This window comes from Bufo bufo, chromosome 5 (genome assembly GCF_905171765.1).
Source record: "Bufo bufo chromosome 5, aBufBuf1.1, whole genome shotgun sequence".
NCBI classification, from domain to species: domain Eukaryota; kingdom Metazoa; phylum Chordata; class Amphibia; order Anura; family Bufonidae; genus Bufo; species Bufo bufo.
Window position 1 is genome coordinate 144,462,689 of NC_053393.1, and position 15,693 is coordinate 144,478,381.

At 44.0% G+C, this 15,693-nt stretch overlaps 1 protein-coding gene across 1 annotated transcript in view; it reads left to right on the top strand.

Moving 5' to 3' along the window:
• The window catches only part of KLHL14 (kelch like family member 14), a 100,835-nt gene that overhangs the window by 80,799 nt on the left and 4,343 nt on the right, over positions 1–15,693 (top strand). The window contains exons 4-6 of the mRNA XM_040432579.1: positions 7,550–7,639; positions 8,519–8,597; positions 11,239–11,429. Of these exons, the coding sequence (XP_040288513.1) occupies positions 7,550–7,639; positions 8,519–8,597; positions 11,239–11,429 (360 nt within the window). The remainder of the gene's footprint in view (positions 1–7,549; positions 7,640–8,518; positions 8,598–11,238; positions 11,430–15,693) is intronic.

Below are 15,693 nucleotides of genomic sequence, written 5' to 3' on the forward strand. Positions count from 1 at the left end.
ATGTGAGTTCGGCTGGATTTTTTTCCCCTTCTTTGGCAGAAGTTTATAGAGAAAGAGCTGGCCCTGTGTCATATTGATTTCCCACTGCACTGGTTTTCTAAGTGCTCTGTTGATCCGTGTCCAGCAATAAATTCCCAGCCTCAACATGCACATCGCTTCGCTCTTTGTCCTCACCTAGATTTAAGGTGTCCATTTGATGAGATGAGCAAGGACATGATTTTCTGACTAATGCTCCAGCCACTTTACATGATATGATAGTGGTGCATTTGTATGTTTTCCAAAGGATGGGACATGACATTTATGGACAGGTTTAACGTACAGCCCAGGACATGACACGTCTAGGTTGGTTAAACTAATCCAAATAAATTGAAGCATATATTAGCTTGCAGAATTGAAAAGAAATCAGTATGTACAAGATTCCCATGACAACTGCTGGAAGGGAATGCTTTGTGTCAGGGAAGCGTGATTTCTACAGGAACGTTTCCCAAAGCAACAGAATGGGGTCATTCTCTAAAGACTTTCCTCCGCTAGCAAAAATTGACATATACCTCTGTAGCTTAAACAAGACTAGCAACATAGTCTGCATATGGAGTAGGAGATTCTTAAAGGGGCTGTATAACATTAGAAAAACATGGCTACTTTCATCCATAGACAATGTCACTCATCCATGGGCAGTATTTGGTGTTGTAATGGAGTCCCATTCAAGCGAATAGAGCTGAGCTGCAATACCAGAAGTAGCCTGTGGACAACAGTGGCACTGTGTCATTACACTGTTATTATAATGTCTAGACTACTTGGCTTGGTCACTTAGTGATTAGTGCTGTTGGTTTGCAGTACTGAGGTCATATGTTTGATTCTAAGGACCCTTTCACACGGGCGAGAATTCCGCGCGGGTGCAATGCGTGAGGTGAGCGCATTGCACCCGCACTGAATCGGGACCCATTCGCTTCAATGGGGCTGTGCAGATGAGCAGTGATTTTCACTCATTACTTGTGCGTTGCGTGAAAATCGCAGCATGTTCTATATTATGTGGTTTTTCGCGCAACGCAGGCCCCATCGAAATGAATGGGGCTGCGTGAAAATCGCAAGCATCCGCAAGCAAGTGCGGATGCAATGCTATTTTTTGCTAGATGATTGGTTGCTAGATGATGTTAGTAAATTGATAAGTCAATTTACTGTATTATTTTCCCTTATAAAATGGTTATAAATACAGAATGCTTACTAAAATGTTGCTTGAGGAGTTAAAAAAAAAAAAAATTAACTCACCTCATCCACTTGATCGCGCAGCCGGCATCGTCTTCTTTCTTCTTCTTTGAGGACCTTTGATGACGTAATTGCGCTCACCAAGTGGATCATCAAAGGTCCTTTTGCAGGTCCTCAAAGAAGAAGAAAGAAGACGATGCCGGCTGCGCGATCAAGTCGATGAGGTTAGTTAATTTTTCTTTATTTTTTAACCCCTCAAGTGACATTTTACTAAGCATACTGTATTAAGAATGCTTTTATTTTCCATTATAACCATGTTATAAGGGAAAATAATAACATCTACACAACACCGAACCCAAACTTCAGTGAAGAAGTTCGGGTCTAGGTACCACATTCAGTTTTGTATCACGTGCGTGCAAAACGCATTGCACTCGCGCGGAAAAAACTGAACAACGAAACGCAATCGCAGTCAAAACTGACTGAAATTGCGTGCCTACTTGCACGATTTTCCCTAAACGCACCCGCATCGCATCCAGCCCTGACCCGCGATGCCCGTGGGAAAAAGGCCTAATTAGAGTTGAGTGAAGCAGAGCATCTGAAATGGAATTCGGTCCAAATTTTTGAAAATTTTTATTCCAAAAGAGGCTGAATTACCTCGTGCTTCGTGGTAACGAATCATTTTTCCTAAAATGGTGGCTGGAGTTGTCTCACGTGATCATGCTGGGCGTGTATGGTGACGTCATCACGCTCAGCCCTGGTCCTTCTGTAGGTCTTCTTCAATCAAGAGACTTCTCATTTTTTGTGTTTACATGCTTTTCATTTCATAATTACTTGCTCCCACACTTCAAAAGCATACTAGTTCCTGCAAACTCACACTAGAGCAGCATCTGGTCCCCTATATTAAACCTATAAATAGAGTTCCCAAAATATTACAAGCCATTTATTGTCACCAGTGTCAGCTTTTTTGGAACAAAGACTTTATGCCCCTTCAGGCACTAAGGTAGGGGTGCAAAACTCATTTTCACCCAGGGTCACATCAGCATTGTGGTTGCCTTCAAAGGGCCAGCTTCCGGATCTCAGGCACCAGAGTCTGCAGTGCAGTCCTATGTAACACTTCAGATAACCAGTGGCGTCTCTAGCTTTTAAATTTTGGGGGGGCACACTGGGGGCCAGGACAAAAGTAGGGGGGGCAGCTATAACAACGATACATTTACTTAAGTATGGTTAGAAATGCTACGGTACTTTACCCAATACCTAAAACCGCAACAGGGAAGAAAAGTCCTGCTGTCTGTTTAAAAAAAAAAAAAAAAAACAATCACTCAGATTTCAACATGTCCTAGCTGCCTGGGCATGCTGGAATTACTCCTGAGTCAGAGGTAAGTCCCCTTCTATTTGTCACATGGCATGACCCGATAGTATCGCTATCTGCGAGCACCTGAAGTACTTGTACAAAGACAATATCTGTAACAAAAATAGAGGCACAAAGGAAATGGTGGAAAATTGTGTACAAATATTACTCCTAAATAACTACTGTGTAAGGCTACTTTGACACTAGCGTTCAGAACGGATCCGTCTGCATTATAACTTAGAAAAAATTCTAAGTGTGAAAGTAGCCTGAACGGATCCGTTCAGACTTTACATTGAAAGTCAACGGGGGACAGATCCGTTTGAAGATTGAGCCATATTGTGTCATCTTCAAGCGGATCCGTCCCCATTGACTTCCATTGTAAGTCTGGACGGATCCGGAGTTTCTGCACTTTATCGTTATTCTAAGTGCAAAAGGTGCGCCAACTCTAGCTGGGCCTGTGACCATCTGTACTGCAGCATAGTATAACTGTCAGTATATTATGACAGTTTGCCTGTGAGATCCACTGGCTTGCTTCCTGTTGCCATGGCAACCAGCCAGGTTCTGCCACCGATCTAGAGGCGCAGTGAGAATGCAGGACGTATGCATACGTCCAGTTGTGTGAACATTGCAGCTGCAAGGACATAGGCATACATCCTTAAGTAAGAAGGGGTTAAAGGGTTTTTCCCCATCTCATTAAGTTATATATATCCACAGTATAGGGGATAACAAGCAGATAGGTGGGAGTCTGACTGCTGGAACCCCTGCCGATCCTGAGAATGTAGACATGCATAGGGAATGGATGGAGTGGTGGACACACAGGTGCAGTCCCCACTATTCACTCCAGGCACAATTATGTCCCATTCTCAGGATTGGTGGGGGCCCCAGTCGTCAGACCCCCATCTACTGCTTTAGCTTATAGAGCAGTGGTCTCCAAACTGTGGAGCTCCAGATATTTCAAAACTACAACTCCCAGCATGCCTGGACAGCCAACGGGAGTTGTAGTTCACTGAGGGCAGTGATACAGCTGAATACAGGAAAGCGCCCACAACTGCTGGCCAAGTGCATAAGTACCTAAAGCTCCTAGCATTAAGTAATGCTGAGAGCATCAGATCATTATGATCTGCTGATGGCACTGTTATGGGGGGAATGGGGATCTGTGGATGGCACTGTTATAGGGGGGATCTATGGATGACACTTATGGGGGGGATCTGTAGATGACACTGTTATGGGGGGATCTGTGGATGACACTTATGGGGGGATCTGTGGATGACACTGTTATGGGGGGGATCTGTAGATGACACTGTTATGGGGGGATCTGTGGATGACACTTATGGGGGGATCTGTGGATGACACTATTATGGGGGGGGAAGGATCTGTGCCACTCTGTAGATCACACTGTTATAGGGGGGGGTCCCAGGATGACACTGCTATGGGGGATCTGTGGATGACCCATACCGTATATAGCATCTAATGCTATGTGTCACCCACAGATCCACCCCATGACAGTGTCATCCTGGGACCCCCCCGCCTATAACAGTGTCATCTACAGAGTGGCACAGATCCTTCCCCCACCATAACAGTGTCATCCACAGATCCCCCCCCCCCCACCATAACAGTGTCATCCACAGACCCCCCCCCCCCCCACACCATAACAGTGTCATCCACAGATCCCCCCACCACCACCATAACAGTGTCATCCACAGATCCCCCCACCACCACCATAACAGTGTCATCCACAGATTACCCCCCACCACCACCATAACAGTGTCATCCACAGACCCCCCCCACACACCATAACAGTGTCATCCACAGATCCCCCCACCACCACCATAACAGTGTCATCCACAGATCCCCCCCACCACCACCATAACAGTGTCATCCACAGATCCCACCCACCACCACCATAACAGTGTCATCCACAGACCACAGATCCTCCTCCCTGCCGCTCACATTTGACATTTGAACATTTCTAAACAGTAAACACTGTAATCCATATCCTGCAGATTCAGCCGCGCTCTCAGATCTCTCAGTACCTTACTCTCTCAGCTACAGGCTGCTAGCTTCGGTAGGGTCAGGCTTAGGCTACATACAGCCTACAGGCAGTGCGCGGGCTGCGCTTACAGTGACGTCACATGCCTGTGCCTCCTAGTGGGAGGAGCAGGCGTGACGCCCGCACTGCCTGTAGTTGACTTATTACCATACCGAGCGACAGCGAGCGCTGATTTCTGCACTGGTCAGACTACCGGGGAAGTAGGGATGGGGAGAGAGAGGATACGGAATCGAACTTTAGAAGAATGTACAGTACACAGTACACACCTGTGACGAGCGGTTCAGTCCGGCTCTGCCTGCAGCACACCAAAATGAATGGGGGACAATTTTAGTTGGGGGGGCACAGTGTGATGTAGGGGGGGCCGTGGCCCCCTCTGGCCCCCCCCTGGCGACGCCACTGCAGATAACCCCCTAAAAGAAGTAGAAAAATCCACTGCACTCACCGCTAGGTAACATCTCCTTAATTTTGTTCCTTTAAAACCATGCAGAGGATCGACAAGCATGATAATCAAACTTCAGATAAGACAGTGATAACTCTCTGAGTACAGATAATGTAGTTTGTAGTTAATGCCATCTGCAGTCCTATGTAACACCACAGATGACACAGTGAAAACTCTGAGTACAGATATTATAGTTTGTAGTATATGTCACCTGCAGTCCTATGTAAGGCTACTTTCATTGCGTTGTTAATTCTGGTATTGAGATCCAGCAGAGGATCTCAATACCGGAATTAAATGGATCCGTTTTGATTTTGCACATCAGGATGCATCTGTTCCGTTAGGATGCGGTTGTGTGAAATCAAAACGGAAAAAACTAATCCGTCACTAAGTACATTAAAAGTCAATGGGTCACCATTGACTTACATTGTTTTCAGTGACAGATCCGTTTTTATGACCAGACACAAAACCACAGCTTGCAGAGGTTTTGTGTCATGTCACAAAACAGAAAACTGATGGAACGAAAGACCTCCTGATGCATCCTGAATGGATCTCTTTCCATTCAGAATGCATGACGACTAAACTTTCACAACGGAAGTCTGAGATTAGCCTAACACCACAGATGACACAATGATAACAGAGTACAGATTTGATGTCAGGTGCGGTACTAACCGTTCATATTACTGGGGGATAAACTGAGCTGACTAGTGTACTTGACTAATCTAGTGCAGTTCTACAGACTCTAGACCACAGGGCAGGAGATAAACAGGGCAGGCATGCTAGGCACATGACTTAGGCAGGCAGATGGCAGGCAGCCAGCCCCTGCTCCTTCCCTATTAGGCCCCTGCCTTTTATGTTCGGGAAGACAGGGGAGGACCCCAAAGGTTGTTGGCTCTGAGGCTGGACAGCCCCTTTAATATACACTGCCCGTCCAAAAAAAAAGTCGCCACCAAAAATATTTTGTTGGACCGCCTTTAGCTTTGATTAGGGCACGCATTCGCTGTGGCATTGTTTTGATAAACTTCTGCAATGTCACAAGATTTATTTCCATCCAGTGTTGCATTAATTTTTCACCAAGATCTTTCATTGATGATGGTAGAGTCTGACTGCTGCGCAAAGCCTTCTCCAGCACATCCCAAAGATTTTCAATGGGGTTAAGGTCTGGACACTGTGGTGGCCAATCCATGTGTGAAAATTATGTCTTATGCTCCCTGAACCACTCTTTCACAATTTGAGCCCGATGAATCCTGCCATTTCCATCTTGGAATATGCCCGTGCCATTAAGGAAGAACAAATCCATTGATGGAATAACCTGGTCATTCAGTATGTTCAGGTAGTCAGCTGACCTCATTCTTGGAGCACATACTGTTGCTGAACCTAGACCTGACCAACTGCAGCAACCCCAGATCATAGCACTGCCCCCACAGGCTTGTACAGTAGGCACTAGGCATGATGGGTGCATCACTTCATCGGCCTCTCTTCTTACCCTGATGCGCCCATCACTCTGGAACATCACTCTGGAACATGGTTGTTTAAGAAATGAGAAGCAACTCATTGCACCAGTTGGGGTTAAATAACTTGTTGCCAGCTGAAAGATAATCGCCCATGCAGTAATTATCCAATAGGAGGCTCATAACTATTTGCTTAGTTAAATCCAGGTGGCGACTTTTTTTGGGGACAGGCAGTGTATTACAATTATCACGTGTAAAGTAACAAAATTCAGTTTGTGAAAAATATCCATGTGCCACCTCCCTGCTCCCTACATGACATCACTGGGCTAAGAAATGGTGTAATAAAGTCTATAAACTTACTTACCTTAGCATATATTATCTTAACTGTGGAAAACAAAGTGACAATGAATAGACCTAGTGCAACTGAATGACTGGATGTTCATTTCTTAGCACGTTTATGACATCACGAGAGCTGTTGATGATGTAATCTAGTCACTTTATTAGATGATCAATGTAATAGGAGCTAGGCAGCAGGAGCTGTCTGATTTTGTAAATCAACTGAAGAAATATGCAAAAATTACAAAAAGTACAAATAAGCTAAAAATAAATAGTGGTTTCTCATATCTTACCTTATTGTTTGGGTGATCGTTGTAAACTTTCTATTCTTGTGAATGCCTAGGATAACAGCCTCTAGCAATATACTGCAGTAAAAATAATCGAAACCCTTAGGGTCTGTCCACACACAGTTTTTTGCAGCCTGTATTAGGCGCGGATCCCGCACCGAAAAGATGCCATGTGCGGAAACCCCTTACCATTGTCCTCAGTGGGGGTGGCTCACAGTTAATGGCCATGACTGCAGTGAGAGAGGACATTTCCTTTCTTCATGTGTGGTAATAAACCATGGACACATAAACACATTGAAAAAAATGGAAGGCGAAGTCCATGCAGCAATCAGTGGCTTTTTGGCGTGAAATCAGCTTGCAAAAAAACTCCATGTGGACATGCCCTTAGTTGTATGTCATGGAAAAGTTTGCTTACAAACGTTATCATGTGTCTTTCAGTCATGCCATACAACAGTGCCCACCATTGCGTGGTTGGAGTGGAAAACTTCTTGTTTGTGTTAGGAGGAGAAGACCAATGGAATCCTAATGGTAAGTTGTACGATACCTTATGTATGTATGAGACTGAAAATTGCTAAAAAAAAAAGTAATTGCTTCCGTTTCAAGGGGAGAAACTATCATAACATAGAAAAAACCTATGCAACAACCATACACAGATGTTGGTACCTATGACTCCTGGCACCATCTCACTCATATAGCAGACTAGTGGTTTAGTATTGGGAGAAGGTGCCTGTTCCTCGTTATTGCTTTGGTACAAGCTGTAAGCAGTGGACTGCCTCACACTCAAGCAGTATTCAAGCCATTGCTTGATCATGCGGTTTGTCTTCCATCTGTGGTATATTCATCCTACAGGGTTAAACATACTGTTGCACCATTGCTAAACCATGCAGTGATATTTTATTCATCTACTCTCCTTGTATAATCTAAAATGATGGCAATACGGGGAAACATCAGCCCAAGATATTACATTTAAATAATCTTACTTTAATAAATGAAATCCGTCCAAATACATGAAAAAGTTACCAGACCATGTTAAATTGCAGTGCATCCTAATGCTGGGCTGAGTAATTCTGAAAGTGCAAAATACATTAATATTTTAAAGTGTTGACTCAGAGAGAGAGGAAAAAAAGCCAAAAGAAATATGAGCACTTCAAGCACTTTAGACTGAGTGGAAAGGGAAAGATGCAATAGAAGGCACAACTTGAGAAGAGATGGGGAAAACGGAATGACCTTGTAGAAGGCAGAAACAATAGTGTGTATGTATGCTCATGTACAGCAGATAGGCAGGCACACCAGTCCCATAGTTATTTAACTATTACTTGCTGGTGCCGTTTCTCATAGCAAATTTGAAGGAGCGAAAAAACAATTTTGACAATATAAATATTTGAAAATAAATCCATTCTCTTGCAGGCAAACATAGTACAAATTTTGTCAGCCGCTATGACCCACGATTTAACAGTTGGATACAGCTCCCACCTATGCAGGAAAGGTAAGGACATGCTTCATTCTATGGAACTATTCTTGACGCTCCAAATCCAATATGCTGTTTCTGTCAGTAAAGGAATCCTCTGACATGATTTGTACAATTTTTATTCTACTCCGTGCACACATGTTTTGTTGCATTCGGTGACCATCTGGTTAATTTATTAGCCATTTTTGACACATGCGCCATTACCTTTATCTGTAAGTTCCCTTTTGGGGACTTTGGTGGACAGAAGTGGCGTTTCTGATCATCTTTCTAGCCCAGATAAATAATTGTCACTTTTTAGCTATTGGCCTTTAGATGTGGTTCATTTTCTTGCAGAAATATTGTAAATGAAGCCCTCCAATATCAATACTTTAATCTTTAGTCAGCAAGTTGAGTTGATATCATAGTTGGAGTAGGGGATTTACAGTATGCTTCTGCTGTCTGCTGAGAAGAGGTGGATTTCATACTGCGTTCGTATCACCTAGATTCTGGAGTTATTTGTGCCAGTTTGGTGTGTCTAGGCTTTGAGAAATTATCAGTGGCTTCACAGGAAAGGGGAGTGATCTAATATGCTAAATTTAATGCCAAAATTGCTCCGCAGTTCTGGCGTAAAATTCTGTTTTAAACTAAACTTAAACTTAGACAACCAATAGATGGTATAAAGTTCCCATAAGATGATGCATTCATATCTCTGTTTAAGCATACTGGTAATCTGTTCTGGCAGAGAAAGCCGTCATTTATGCCAGAAACCCGCTGATTCCTCATCAGATCCCATTATAGTCAATAGGAGTATCCGGCAGTGTCTGGCAGTGTGCGGCTTTGCTGGATACACTAATTTCGGTAGTCTATTCCTCTGAGCAGAATACCATAATGCTTAAATGGAGATGTGAATGTAGCCCCAGCTTTAGGGCTCATTCCGACGGCCGTATGCTGTCCGCAAAAATGCAGGTCCGTTTTTTGGCGGACAGTTCAGCCTGTCCACAAAAAAAGGATTGCATTCCGTTTTTTTGCTGATCCATAGACTTCATTAGGGACATGTTTCATTTTTTTGATGAGCCGTGCAATGGAAGAAAAGGGCCCCATAGAAGTGAATGGGACAGCATCTAATCCGCAAAAAATCGGATCCGCATTTTTTACGGACAGCATAAGCCCGTCTCAATGAACCCTTACAGAAATAGATTCTTAGTGACTGATGTCACTACTGGAGGGAACGTATGAATAAGTTCATACTGTTATACAAAACTGCTGACAGACAAAGGTATGGCTAGGGGACAGGAGGTAAGGAGGTAATACATGCTTTGGTCCCTGCTTTTAATCACCAAAATGCTGAAAAAATTTGCTTTGAAATTGATGTTCCCACAAGTGTGCCAGGGGCAGGTCTACATTGTTTCAGTGCTTCAGGCTAAGTGCATGAGCAGCTCCGCAGACCCTCCCCTCTGCTGAGAGTGACAGCTGTAGCATCCAACCAGAAGACAGCTACAGCCGTCACTCGCAGCAGAGGAGACGAGCTGTGAAGCTGATCATGCACCGAGTCTGAAGCCCTAGTGTACCTGAGCGAGGGACACCTGTGGCATTTAAAGTTAATTTCTACAGTACTCCATTGATTTAAAATGTATGTATGACCTCCATTCCCTTGCCCCACCTGACGTCTGTCATCAGGTTTGCACTGAGAAAACTGCTTACAGATACCCTTTAACACTATATGCAATAAGCTCATAAACACCCTCTAGTGGTGGGTGGAGGCAGTAAACATGGTATCATGTCTATACTGGGAATATTTGAGTTAGGTAATTAATTAGCACAGAATTCTGGACCTAAAAACAGCATTAAAAATATGAAACAGTGGAAAGGTGGAAACACACTTTAAAATCAACCTTTTGGGGGGAAAAAATCAAAACAGTAGTAAATGTTATAAATTAACAAAAAAAAAACTACTGACTTCTCCAATCCTCTGCCAATACACTGCAGACATTCCGGTAGTCCCATTACTAGCACCACCACTCAGTGATGATAGCTACGTAGGATTGCAGTAGTCCAGCACATGACCCCTGAAAGTGACTGCAGTGGTCCCGTGCTGGGAGGAGGAGTCGCTGAAGCATCTGTACTGGATTGCTAGGGGAATCAAATAGTTTTTTTTGTATTTTATAGTTTCAAATAAATATGTAGTAGTGTGTGCATTTTGATGGTTACCTATTATTATTGTTTATTAATATATTATTATTATTCCTGCAATGATCTAATAATAGACAGAGAAAAAACTGTAAAAAGAAATAGAAGAAGAAAAAAATCACCTATATCTGGAACTTTCACGTCCGTCCACAAACAAAAACGTTCTGCTTTTTTACAACTTAACTGGAAGGGAAAAAAGAAAGCTAATTGAAGAAATTTTTGATGATGTGCCTCTTTTGGTAAATTGGAAACAATGACCCTTGAAGGACCATAAGGATAGTGAATGTCAAGATAATTTATAATTGTTAAGATATCTTCTTTAACTTTCCCTTTGTCATTTAGTCTTTGGCAAAGTACAGAATTGTACCTCAGGCAGCGAAAACATGTTACGCCTGTAATAAGCTGTGTTTACGAACGTCCCATTACTATGCAATACAACGTCAATGTACAAGCCTGGCTGCATTTTCTGATCATTATTTCCGTTTTTTTCTAGGAGGGCCAGTTTCTATGCCTGTCGATTAGATAAGCATCTGTACGTCATTGGAGGAAGAAATGAAACTGGTTACTTGTCTAGTGTTGAATGCTACACCCTTGAGACAAATGAGTGGTGCTATGTGTCCCCTTTACCACAGCCATTGGCCGCTCATGCAGGGGCCGTGCACAATGGGAAGATATACATATCAGGTATGATGGATGTAATGAACTGGGTACAATCGGTTGTATGTGATGATCTAATTACTAATAATCCCAGGAGAACTGGTTCTCCATTTCACTTGTATCAGCAATCTGTAATCCAATTTATTGTCAGTACCAACAAGATTATAGCTATGATTTATTAGCATTGCATTGTTTGATTGATTTGCATTTTATTCTCGAAAACACTAGATACATAGAATATAAAAATATATTAATGATGCTTGTTACCAGCTTTATGCACAAATATGCATGTGCAGTGCTATAATAATACAGATGCAGTTAAAAACAAAGCAACTTTGCAAATAGTCTTCATTTAAAATGTCCTCCCGTGTTCCTATATGTCTACAACTACTATGCTAAACTATGAGCCCCCATGGTTACAGACTACAAACAACCTTATATAGTGTGATCCTGAAGCCATAGACCAGTGATGGCTAAACTCTGGCACTCCAGTTGTGGTGAAACTACGACTCCCAGCATGCTACATTAATTTCTGTGGAGTTCTGAGAACAGCCAAGCAAGTGTGCATCTTGGGCAATGGCGTAACTATCGGGCAGAGGGTGCGAATGGCGGGGGGAGGAGGCTCGCTGCACTCACTTGTAATGGGAGCGCTTTGACGGGTCCTGGCATGAAGTACAGTGACAATGCCGGGCCCCATCAGAGAGCTCTTCAAATGTGTGTAATATGTGCCCCGGGCGCAGAGGCAGGGGGAGCGCAGCGGTAAGGAAGGATGATGGGGTGGCGCACGTACTCACTCACCCGGCAGTTCTTGTCACTGCCGGGCTCTCGTCTCCAGAGTGAAGCAGGGAGCGCTCTCCGCTCCCTGCTTCACTGTTCTTCTGAGCGCTCCCCCTGCTGGCTGCAGATCGTGCTGCTGGCTGTGGGAGAAGCGCTGAAGGCCCGGGAATCGGCCTCCAGCGCAGCCAGCAGTGCAATGTGAGTGCGGGAATGCGTCATCAGGGAAAAAGGTAAGTATGTGTTTTTTTGTTTTTTTTAAAGCTGCAGACTGGGGGCAACATCTACTGTGAGGGGGCTGTGGGCATAACTACTTTGAGGGGGCACATATCTGGCATAACTACTATGATGGAGCACATATCTGACATAACTTCAGTGAGGGGGCACCTATCTGGCCATAACTACTGTGAGGGTGCACATATATGGCCATAACTACTGTGAGGGGGCACATATCGGTCCATAACCATTGTGAGGGGGCACATAATCTGGCATAACCACTGTGAGGGGGCACATATTTAGGCATATCTACTGTGAGGAGCACATAATCTGGCATAACTACTGTGAGGGCTCACATAATCTGTCATAACTACTGTGAAGCGACACATATCTGGGCATATCTACTGTGAGGGGCACATAATCTGTCATAACTACTGTGAGGGAGGCACATATCTGGGAATAACTTCTGTAACGGGCACATAATCTGGCATAACTACTGTGAGGGAGGCACATATCTGGCATAACTACTGTGAGGGAGGCACATATCTGGGCATAACTACTGTGAGGGGCACATAATCTGGCATAACTACTGTGAGGGGCACATAATGTGGCATAACTACTGTGAGGGAGCAACATATCTGGGCATAACTACTGTGAGGGGCACATAATCTTGCATAACTACTGTGAGGGAGGCACATATCTGGGCATAACTACAGTGAGGTGGCATAAAAGTGGGCATAACTACTGTGACAGGAACAAAGGTGGGCATAACTGCTGTGAGGGGCCACAAGGAGGACGTAACTATTTTTGAAGGGACCACAAGGTGGGCTTAATTGCTGTGAGGGGCCACAAGGAGGACGCAACTATTTTTGAAGGGACCACAAGGTGGGCTTAATTGCTGTGAGGGGCCACCAGGTGGGCATTAGTATTGTGAGGGGTCACAATGTGGGCATTAGTACTGTGTGGTAGCACTTAGGGGAAATGCCCTAGATTACCCTGCTATACATTGGCATGGCTCAGTCTTACAGGCCAGTACAGTGCCCCCTGCTGGTGATTTCACAGGGGAGGTCACCATCCCTTCCTTTTGTGATTATTCTTTTTTTCTCCCTACAGGGACCTTGTTTTGGATCCAGTGGACATCACGCCGATGCCAGCGACACCCTGGATGAGGTAGGATCAGATTTTATTAGTTAGGACTGGGTGAGTGTAGCCATGCATTGGGCGTAGTGTAAAAAAAATCTCCTGCCTCTTTGTAAAAATGGGGGGGGGGGGGGGCCCGATCCAAAGCTTGCACTGGGGCCCATAACACTCTAGTTACGCCACTGATCTTGGGAGTTGTAGTTTTACCACCGCTGGAGGTATGGAGGTTAGCCATCACAGCTATAGAACCTACCATCTGTCCCCTGCTTCTGACTCACACACTGTCTGTGTGTTAAAAAAATGAAGTAATTTTGCAAGTATTCTTGATTAAAAATAGCCTCATATGCAGACCGATGTGCATCTGTTGTTACAGACCATAAGTAAACCCTGTGTAGTGTGACACAGTAAGAGGTTTGTTCTGGGAAAACAGGTATTTTCCTCCCAGCAAGTGCTGCTGGTCTGATTTACATTCAGGTGAGGTCAAATACCGGACCGGATTTTAAATGCCAGTCCGGGTTTTGGCAGCACCTGGCTGTCTTTAAATAGGCAGCTGGGCTCAGAAGCCAGGTCTTTGTGTTGGGATCTGGGAGCCTTGTGTCTGGATGAAGGCTTGCTGCCTGTTTGGCATGAAAACAGGTTGGTGCTGCTATCAGCAAGGACTCTTTGAGGCAGAATTGCCACATGGTGTGAATTACCACCAACACTGCAAGGGGACTTTTTGTTTGATTACGACTGCTTGTTTTGTCACTTGCCTAAAGTGTGAATAAAACACTGAACTGTTTGATCCAAAGAACTTGTTGTTTCCTCTATACTGCGTCCGCTAATACTGTCTACCAGAGCGAGTCCCCACAGTAGTTAGATCCTGCAGTTTTGCTTCCATCTGCCCCCTACTTCTTGCAATTGTAGGCTACACATTGTAAGAGACCTATGGAAGGATGTATTACCTGCTGCAGTCCTGGGTTTCAGTGTCCTGGTGGTGCAGACCTGCCTCCTGCTTTCCAAGGACACTCATCCTCTCCCCATAGGGCGCAAGTGTGCGCTCTCTCAGGTTTTTAAAGGGCCAGTGCAACCTCTCATGGTACTTAAGGCACCTTCCCCTGTGGCAGGGTGCCTGAGCAACAGGTTCCTAGTGTACTGGTTACTGCAAATTTGTGCCCTATTCGTTTGCCAGTTTCCTGGATATTGACTCTCTGCTGCCTGTGCGTGACCTCTGTATGGACCCTTCAATGCCTGCCCTGATCTTGGTCTGTCCCTAACAACTACAGTTCTGCCTGATCCCTCATTGCTTTTCATTGGTGTTTTTTGACCCCCATGAGTCAGCTGTCAATTATACAGAAACTACTCCAGGAGATAGCAGACTGGTGGTTCCCCTGCAGCGAAGTCCAGATCCCAGTACAGGAGTTAACAGGCAAAAACCACGGGAATGCCAGGATAATGCCCCTAGGAGTAGCCCAGAACCAAATCTGTTGGTTGACAAAGTGGTTCTACACCGCTGTCGTAGCAGGATGTATGACTGCAACATCAGACTATGCATGGTTTGTTTTTATCTGTAGCCATGGTGACACATAGGTGGCATAGGAGTTGTATATATATATAAATATTAGTAAGACATCTTAATGAAGACAATTTGCAGAGTTGTTTTCATTTTGAATGTATTACATATAAACCCTCACCGATACTGATGACTTATCTAAAGGATAGGTCATCAGGTAAAAAGTGTCAGAAAACATCTTTAGGGCCAGATCGCACAGAGTTTTTTGCTGCTAATTTTGGAGCGTTTCTGCCTCAATCAGTTCCAAAATTCACCTAAAAAAAGCCTCCCATTCATTTAAAATGAGAAGCAGTACCTGCCTTAACACATTTAAAAAAGAAGCATGGAAAAAAGAAGCAGCATCAAGCTCTGTATTTCCCATTGAAATGAATAGGAAGCTGGAAAAAACAGCTCCTCCATGCATTTTTGTTTTTACAAATTCAGCTTTGTACTGAAGTGAACATCTTGGTTAAAAAAGAGATGCATCAAAAAAGTGTGTCAAAAAATGCACAAAAAAACATGCGGATTCTGTGCTGATTTGTAAGAGTGTTTTTCAAAATCAGTCATGTGAACTGTCCCTTAAGGTTTATGTTGGCAGTTTTGTGTTAGAAAATCCATCAGGTTTGGAGT